The sequence below is a fragment of the Lactuca sativa genome, chromosome 7 (assembly GCF_002870075.4).
Source record: "Lactuca sativa cultivar Salinas chromosome 7, Lsat_Salinas_v11, whole genome shotgun sequence".
Taxonomy (NCBI): Eukaryota; Viridiplantae; Streptophyta; class Magnoliopsida; order Asterales; family Asteraceae; genus Lactuca; species Lactuca sativa.
Window position 1 is genome coordinate 109642453 of NC_056629.2, and position 9332 is coordinate 109651784.

The window sequence follows — 9332 nt, forward strand, 5'->3', positions numbered from 1 at the left end:
ATAGTATAGTAGTGTACTGTAATGTTCTACGTGTGCTAGCTGTAATGTGTGTTCTCTCTCTATCTAGCATGTATAGTAATGTACTGTAATGTTCTAGCTGTAATGTATGCTCTCTCTATCTATAGCAAGTATAGTAATGTACAGTAATGATCTAGAAAGTATTGACTCATGAATGAACTGACTCATTGTATGATATTGTGTTCTAGTAATAGTTCTAGTATCTTCCTAAACTACCCATATGGTAGTTTACTAGTAATCTAACTGGTACGCATGGACATGGATGTATACCCTTGCTACCCAAGGGCATGGGATGTACTGGAAGGGCCTTTATGACTATATATGTACATATGTTATATAACTAATATTTAAAAGACCTTCGGACGAGTACCCGATATCCCACCAGATCACATCTCAAGCGCGAAAAGGAAATAGGGTGGATAGCCTTCCTAAGTCTTTTAAACATTTCTTATATAACTATACATATAGAGGCATGCAATTTATAATATAAAAGAATAAATAAGTTTTGTAAAACATTTGAACATAATTATTATTTTCAGAAAAGATCGACTTGATGTCAACCAATAAAACAGTTTGAAGGCATAGGTTTGATAAAACAGTTTAAGTATAAGGAAACATTTGTTTGAAACACAATTGTAAATAAGTTTGAAATGTGATATACAGAGTAAAATGTACAATGTAATAAGGAGTTTAAAACATATAAAATGTTTATAAAAATCATTTAAAGGAAACTGTTTGGTAAAACGGCTAATGCATAGTAAATCATTTGAATGTTGCATATTAATCACATGTGATTGATATAATAACTAGCGTAATTCTACTTATTAATCACATGTGATTGATATAATAACTAGCATAATTCTACTTGTATCCCCCCCCCCATAAAACATTTAAAAACAGTTTAAATCATTTATTAAGGGGTATGAACTCACCTGCAGTAAATGACTGGAATTGAACGGACTGTTATCGTAAGGAAGGATCGGGCAAGTGCTCGGTGTCAAGTGAAGACTTTAGACACACACAATGATCCTAATTACATATGAATACATATGTATATAAATAATTAGTGATTAAAACACTAATTATACAAGTATAAACATTTAAACGCAAGGAAAACACTTTTGGTCAAGTGCTAGGAGGCTAATGGGTTGTGACTATGGTCGCGTAGAGTCGCGACTATGGTCGCGTGTTAAGTGGCCAACTCGGTGAGTTGGTGCTGGGTGAAGAAAACCCTAATTCTCGGGATTGAGCCCTATATAAAGAACATAACATCCATTCCCCCAGCCTCTTTACTCTCTCTTAAGTCCAGAAACCCTAGTTGCCATGTGTGAGAGGATCAAAGTGCATTTGGAGGCTTGAAGAAGTGATTATTGAGGAAATCTTGAAGGTTAGGAGGCTTGGAACAAGGGGCTTTGCTTAGATTCGGGTTTCATTGCTGTTGGGGCTTCTTTTCTTGAGGTATTATCTTGTTCTTGGGCTGTATTCTTATAGATGCATCATTTTGAGGTTTATGGGGAAACATATCTTGTGATGTATTGGAGTTTAGAGGTTAGATATGAGGTTGCTACCTCAGATCTGGAATGGAGAAAGGCTTGAATGCATAAAAGTCCCTGTTGATGAGTGTTTGAAGGAGCTATTTGTCCCAAACCCTAGCCCTAGAGTGTAAAAGGCCTAGATCTCTTAGGATTCACGTAAAGTTTGCCACTTTACGTGATGGATGGGTTGTAGGAGGCTAGATCTACGTTTTGGATCAATTTCATGGCCTGGAATGCTTCTGTATGGATTCAGACCGGTGGTACTCGGCGAGTCACATGGGTAAACTCGACGAGTTGCTTGAAGATAGGCTGGGACTCGACGAGTTGGAAGAACAACTCGGCGAGTTGGATGAAGATGGCCTGGAACTCGACGAGTTGGAAGAACAACTCGGCGAGTAGGTTGAAGATAGCCTTAGACTCGACGAGTCTATTCGTGGACTTGGCGAGTTTTGTCGAAGATTCCCAATCTTTTCTGGTTGAGCCGTAAATTGGTGAGTCAAGGGATGACTCGGTGAGTTGTGTGTGAGTGGACTCAGAGTTGTTGGACTCGGCAAGTCTCGGGGTGACTCGGCGAGTTGAGTCGCGGATTGGGGGAATTCTGAGCTTGGGGACTCGGCGAGTCATCGGGTTGACTCGGCAAGTAGAGTCAGTCATGGGTTGACTTTGACTTTGACTTTGACCAAGGGTTGACCAGTGATTTCCAGGGGCATTTTGGTAATTGTTGGATATTGTTTTGAGTTCAGTGCCTTGGTGGTTGTCCAGTGGTGGAGGTCGTATCAGTAATCGGAGCAGCTTGGGTTATCTGTTCAGTCGGCAGTTTCGAGGTGAGTTATCCTCACTATATCAACAGGGTCTAAGGCACCGAGGCCGGCTCTTATCGGATTGAGATCCGGGTAGTTGTTGTTATGTTATTGCTTGATATGTTTGCATCCTGGTAGCTAGGATGGTATATGTTAGAGACATGTTTGAGATCGGTATCCTGAGAGATAGGGTGATGCTATGCTAGTGACCGGTTAGGTCGGTATCCTGGTTAGGATGATGATATGTTATGTGATCTGTTTGATCTGCTTGTTGACTGTGAATTTCTATATGATTGTATGTTATGTGCACATGGTTGTTGGACTGGAGTTGGGTTGAGGCGGGTCCTGCTTTGTGCTGTAGGCCAAGATACCCAGGGCGGACCGGTTGTCCCGAAGGCCCAGCGAGCGGTCCGGATAGGCTGTAGGCCCCAAGAGGGCGGACCAGACGTGCCGAGGCTTGGAGAGTGGACCAGGCCGACTGAAGGCCCGGTGCGGGCGGACCAGTCATACTGTAGACTCAGAGAGTGGACTGGGTGGATTGAAGGCCCGGTGTGGACGGACCAATCACACTGTAGACTCGAGGTATATGGCTAGACTCGGAGGGTGGACCAGGTGGACTGTTGGCCGGTGCGGCGGACCAGTCCCACAGTAGACCCGAAGTGCATGGCTGTTCAGTGACCGGTTATGTTATGGCATGTTATGCATGTATGGTATATGTGGTTGGTATTTTGGGGGTATCTCACTAAGCTTTCGGGCTTACAGTTGTGGTTTAATGTTTTTCAGGTTCTTCAGGAGACCGTGGCAAGGCGAAGGCGTGATCGTACCGCTCCTCGTGTTTATATGGTGATGAGATTCTGGGAATACTTAAAATAAATTGTATTGAAAACCTTTTTGTAATAAACTTTAATGGAATCGGGTTGTTTTTGAAAATTTTAAATTGGTTGAAATTTTTGGCCGTTACACACACTCTCTCTCTCTCTCTCTCTCTCTCTCTAACTTCCTTCACCAGTTATGTATCTCTGGCGTAGGAGGAAACCGGTGGAACTAAGAGACCACCAATCGCCACCATAATAGTACTCCTCCTCTTCCTAATCTGCTCACCGATCTCAGCCAAACACCCCCCCTTTGATTGTTACTGCTACTGCTCAAATCCACAGCCTACAACGAGAAGGGAAGCAATTGAGTGGAGCACCGGAGCTACCCTCTTCGTCCGTGGCGATTGGTCGAGGAACACCACCTAAACACCCCTGACTCTTTCACTACCGACGATGAGAAAGGAAGCCACGACGGGCCTGTCGGAGACGTCGACTACAACCCCTCCTATTGAAGAAGAATCACCCAAATGCTTCCCATGCCCACTGTTGTCGATGGATCGAAGACAACAACCCCTGATGAGGTTTTGTTGTCAATGGATCGTGCCGGAAAACTGACCATCTGGGTTTTCAATTTTTTCTCGATTTATTGTGATTGTGTTCAGTCTAAACCATATTCCATTTGGGGGTTCCATAATCTCACTGCAATAAGATGGTTTGCATAGAAATTGAGGTTTGGATTGACTCAAGTGTATCGAGATTTTGAAGGATACATCATTGAAAAGAGGGTTTAATAGTGATTCCACCATTGCTCCATGTTTTCATCCTTCTGTTTGTGATCCCACCACTGCTACATGTCGGAGCTTCCACCACCGATACATGTCTAGAACTATCGTCGGAGTTGGAGAACTCGTCAGTCGGTCTTAAATCCAGAGATGAAATCCTAGTAATAGTCAGAGAAGCACAACTCAGTGGCACGAAGACGGGAAAAGGGGAATTGTTCGATAGGTCTTTAATCTCTGATGAAAATACACTGAGAGAGAGAGAGAGAGAGAGAGAGAGAGAGAGAGAGAGAGAGAGAGAGAGAGAGAGAGAGAGAGAGAGAGAGAGAGAGAGAGAGAGAGGTATCAGTGGAGGGAGGGAGGGAGAAAGAGACGTAAGAGAGATAGAGTTTTACATATTTTCTTCTTCTTATTATTATTATTGAAATGCTAATAAAATGTAAAAAAAATGTAAAAGTAAATAAATAAGGGTATAACCATTTTTCAAATTTTTTTAGACTAAAAACTCATAAAAACCTTGATTTTGAATCTTCTATGCAAGCTGAAAACTTTTTAGATCCCATCCAAAGATTTTTGCAAACCACAAGGACCAAATTTGTAGTTTTGTCTTTACAATAATAAAACATTTTTTACTTTTCATTTTTATAGCTTCCCCAAACTTTTTACAAATGAATTCATTATGATGGCAACGAATAATGTAAAACTAGTTGTATTTTTCTATAATATTTCCCAGTCCCATCTGTTTTGCTAGGAACTGAGTTACAAGCTTAGCAAATTATTCTCGTTTCAATAATGAATGAGGAAAATAAAAATAAAAATAAAAATTAAGTAATAAAAACATCCATGTCCATGGCAATATAATAAAAATGAGGCAATTGGGCTACTAATAGCAAGTAATATGGCATGGTTGAGGAGATTATGATCTAAATACGAGGTTGTGACATGTTTTGTCACATGGATATGGGCAGTCAATTTGTTTGACGCTTGAACGATCAAAAAACCAGTCTCCAACAGCCAATGCAATTGCCTGTATAAAAACATCAGTTCATAAGATTATTGGACTAATAGCTTTGGGCTTGGGTTTTTAATTGGTTTTGGGCCCATCACATGATATGAACAAAAAGACATGTTCTGAAGATCAAGACTCAACCGGCCCGAAAAAAGGACTGTCCTAACAAAGACCGGACCGACCATCAGAAATAGAACGACTTGGGACTGCCAATGCGGTTCCTTTTAATTTAAATAATTTCTATGGAACATTTTTTATACCGAAGTTGCAGTTTTTTACTATTTTTTTTTTGGTAGTTTGTACAAAAGTGTCAAGCTGGCCGTAGTAGCTACAAAAATTTGAAATGTGTAAAATTACATATAAAAAATCTAATTAAAAGCTAAAAATTAAAACCTAAAAGCTTTGAAAAAAATACTTGAGATTAAAAGTTTTTTGCTATAAAATAAAAGCTTGTGATCTCAAATGATTAAATCCACATTTTTTTAACTTAAAGCTAAAAACTCTGAAAGCTCTCAAAATCATATTGTCAAAAACGCCTAAAATCATTTAGACTACGTTTGACACGCCATAACTAGCTTATTTTTCGAGCTTTTTTAAATTGTCATATTTGGAAAACCAAAAAGGAGTTTATAAGCTAGCTTTTTAAAAAACTACTTAGACTAGCTTTTTAGGAGTTTTTTTAAAATTTTCCAAATATACCCATTAATTAATTATAGAAACACATTTTTTAAATGTCCTTTTATGTCATTTTATATTTTTCAGCTAGTTTTACCAAACGTTATTTTTTATCAGCTAGCTTTCTAGCTATCAGTTAGCTTCTTTATTTAACAGCTAGTTTTTCAGTTAGTACGCCAAACATAGGCTTAGATAGTATGACGATACATTTAGAAATGTTTAACACATTTATATTATATGTATTAAAAACTCGACGATTGGACTTAAAAGTTGATCTATTAATCAAACTTGACATGTCCATTTATATATTAATAAAAGTAATATAATAGAACTTTGCCTCATCCATATTAGTATTAGTAATCTAAGCGAAGCCTAAAATCTGACGAAAGAAATCGGCATTTGACATTTGGTATTTGGTAATTAGAAGTAAGTAAGTACCTTGTTCCCAATGAGAGGAGAATTATCTGCAAACCATGTATCCTGCCTCTCGGATTGACAATGAGCAAAACACGAATTTATGAACAATCCGTTTTGTTTGGACATCGAGAAGCGTTTGAGTGAATTGAGCATGTGCTTTCTGAATACTGATACAATCAATATAAAGATCAAGGTGTATTATTTATTTAATTCCAATAAATAAAATTAAAAGGAATCATCACATTGACATTCATTTTTTTTTTCTGAATACCTTGAAGGAAATTAATCTGCGAGGGTGAACAATTTGCAGGGTTCTTTTGACATGCCTTCCAAACACCCCGGTGATCAGCTGATGGAGGAGCTAAACTAGCAATGATCTGACACAGTCACAAAACAGTATTAAATCATATGGAGTAGCAATGTTCTTTAAAAAATCTATCCAAATATAGCAATGTCATCCCAATACAAAGCAAATTTCACTGTTATAAATCAGATAGATTTTAAAGTACAAACTGCCTTGAATAAGAACAAAAAAAATAAAAATAAAAAAAAAACTGAATGTACGATGGCATAATAGGAATAGATGATAGAATAGAATACACAAGTAAATGAAAGTATGTTGGTATTTGTTGCAGTCAGCAATTTAGGCATGTACCTGCCAAGAATCATAGGCTGCATTGAGGAGGAACATAGGGGTTCTAAGATTGGAAACTATGTTTTGAGGGAAAAAGCACTGAAAACAAAGTATCAGACTATCAGTATCTAGAGAAGAAAAAACACAGATATCATCAATTTTAAGAAGAAGCCTTACAGAAGTCGGATCAAGGTGGTTTGTGCAAGTTCTGGGCAAGTTTTTAGCTGAACCCTGTTGAAATTATTTATAGCTATAAAATCAGAATCTAATATAGCATTAGGCATTATCATATTATTCAACACTACCTGCAAGCTAACAACACCTTGATACATGTTTCTAATTGTGTGTCCGCCCGATACATCACGCCTATATTTTAAAACATAAAAATCATCATGCCTATATTTGAGTCAAGCATGAGAGATCTGGACATGCTATGTAGCGTTGTGTTGTATAAGTAATAAGAATTAAGAATTAAGAATTAAGAATTAAGAAAGAAAGGGAATTACGCATCCATGAACATTCCAGCATCAGCAAAACACTTGACTTTAGTTCTTCTTCGGAATAAACCTCGGAACTCGTCACAGTGTAAAATAGAAGCCAGACCACCAGCCGAGCACCCCGAAAGAAGAGCCTGGAACATTCCAACATAAAATATTTGTAATTTTTCTTTTTCTTGAAATAAACAAATAGCAAATAGCAAATAGCTAAACAATGCCTATACCTGGTTAGCATACCGCATTCCTTTTGACATCAACTCTTCCATTGCTGCCAACCAAATCTTTTGCCCTCTGAATTGCAGGCCATGAGCCTAGAAAGACAATATATTTATATCAGATATCCACGCTTCATCAAATGCTAATATCTATCTATTAATCTTTAATAAAAGATTTCAAATGAATATCTTGTGTACACACCCGATCTTCGGAATCCCCGGTAAAAGAAGCCCCATCACAATAACGAACCTTAACTCGGTTCCAGTTAAAAAAATCTGCCCAAGAATTAAATTGTCGTTAGAAATAAATGTTGTTGTATGACTATGATAATTCATAATTGTTTGCAAGGAAACCTGGATTTTCTTCAGCCCTGTTGCTCAGGATTCCTGTAAAAGCCAAGCTTTTTTCAAAATATTTTGATGATCCACGCCTTGTTGTTTTACGGTAAATACAAGTTCTTAAACTGTTACACCATCCCCCACCCTGAATAATAAATAAATAAATATATATCAGGCTTTGCTAATTTTAGGTATTGGGATCATTTAGGATGGATCACTAAAATGAGCTTAATTCTTAATACATCCTCGTTTATAGAACAAATCTTTTGTATTGCCATTGGAATGCACAGGCTTCATCAATGGGAGGACATAAAGAGCGAGTTTTAGTATTCTTAATACAAAAAGATGGAACAAGTTTTGGAATGCCCCCCTCATCTTTATCAACATTAGTGCTTTTTACACGAGAGATAAAGAGTGAGATTTCATTCCACTTTTTTTGGTATGACATATTTGTCTCGGTCAAAACAAAAACAAATGCATGTCAAAAGCTGATACTACTTGTGCAGTTATGTCACAGACCTCCAAATGAACAAGCCAACTGTTGGCACCCGCACCAAATCCACGATGTAAATGATACCCAGGTAAACTTCCATCCAAGCATACTGTAAAAGGTGAAACACACCAACAAATTGTTACTACAAATCAAAAGTCAATATTTTACTTTTCTAATTTCTTATCATCAAAATCGACACTCAGATTGGGAACAATAAAAGCAAATCAGAAAAAGAAAAAGAAACAACAAGTGTCAATTTTGAATCTGAAAAGCGATGTTTTTAATACTTGTATTCAAGTAAACGTAAATCGCAAACAATGAATCTCATAAAACCCAGCATAAATGTAAATCAGAAGTGAAACACCAAAATCGACAAATTAAATACCAAAAAAACACAGCAGATTTGATACAGATTCAGAAAGCTTTGAGCGCTTTTAAATCTCGCATAAACCCTTTTAAAAATACAAAATAGAGTGTGAACGTACCAGCGCCTTTGGCTGCAGCTCCCGGAATGAGAGTAAGACCCACATATAAAGGATTATAAGCCGCAGCAGATTGTGAATAATTAGAAAAGTTTTCTAGAAATGACAGCATTTGTGTCGTATTAGCATGAAACTCTGCATCATCGAACTCAAACTCATTGGCATTTACGATTTTCCCCAATAGACTAAATCCGATCAGCACCACGAAAACCAAATCACAGATGCGCTCCATGTTTTAAAATCTATAGTTACTTGCCTCCACTAAAATGTAGTGAGACTTATGTCATATAGATTTATGGACTTGGATTTACAAGATCTTTAATAAATACGATGGCATGTTCTTCGTGATTTAGTACCGTATATATGCAAAACAGCAGCAAAAACGATTTTGTCTTGTCATGCGCAATCTTATTAAAATTACTTAACCTTTTGATTATTAGATATTTGATTAATGACTACTTTACAGTTGTTTTACTCTTTATTGAAATATCCTTTTAGAAAGGTTAATTACTTATATTTTAATTTTTAAACCCGATATCTAGCTAATATTGATTAAAAATGGATTATTTTTTTTTTTTTAAAAAACATTCACCTTTTTTATTTAAATTGAGCGTGTGGTTTATA

The 9332-nt window shown here is 37.2% G+C and overlaps 1 protein-coding gene across 1 annotated transcript; it reads right to left on the minus strand.

Moving 5' to 3' along the window:
- Positions 1 to 4640: 4640 nt before the first annotated feature.
- LOC111887898 (pectin acetylesterase 12) lies at positions 4641 to 9097 on the minus strand. The gene is made up of 12 exons (XM_023884036.3): positions 8712 to 9097; positions 8253 to 8335; positions 7749 to 7878; positions 7597 to 7670; positions 7404 to 7490; positions 7189 to 7313; positions 6988 to 7048; positions 6860 to 6913; positions 6704 to 6781; positions 6320 to 6425; positions 6070 to 6215; positions 4641 to 4974 (listed from the first exon to the last, which is right to left on the minus strand). The coding sequence occupies exons 1-12, from the start codon at positions 8938 to 8940 to the stop codon at positions 4864 to 4866; spliced, it is 1284 nt and encodes a 427-aa protein (XP_023739804.1). The 5' UTR covers positions 8941 to 9097; the 3' UTR covers positions 4641 to 4863.
- Between the last annotated feature and the right edge of the window lie 235 nt (positions 9098 to 9332).

What these genes read in the sequence shown, in the direction of transcription:
- LOC111887898 (XM_023884036.3), bottom strand. Translation starts at nt 8,940, where the DNA reads ATGGAGCGCATCTGTGATTTGGTTTTCGTGGTGCTGATCGGATTTAGT. An exon ending in GTTGGCTTGTTCATTTGGAG is followed by an intron (nt 7,879 to 8,252) that starts GTCTGTGACATA and finishes TTTATTATTCAG; the next exon opens with GGTGGGGGATGGTGTAACAG. An exon ending in CTCCTCTCATTGGGAACAAG is followed by an intron (nt 4,975 to 6,069) that starts GTACTTACTTAC and finishes GTTTTTATACAG; the next exon opens with GCAATTGCATTGGCTGTTGG.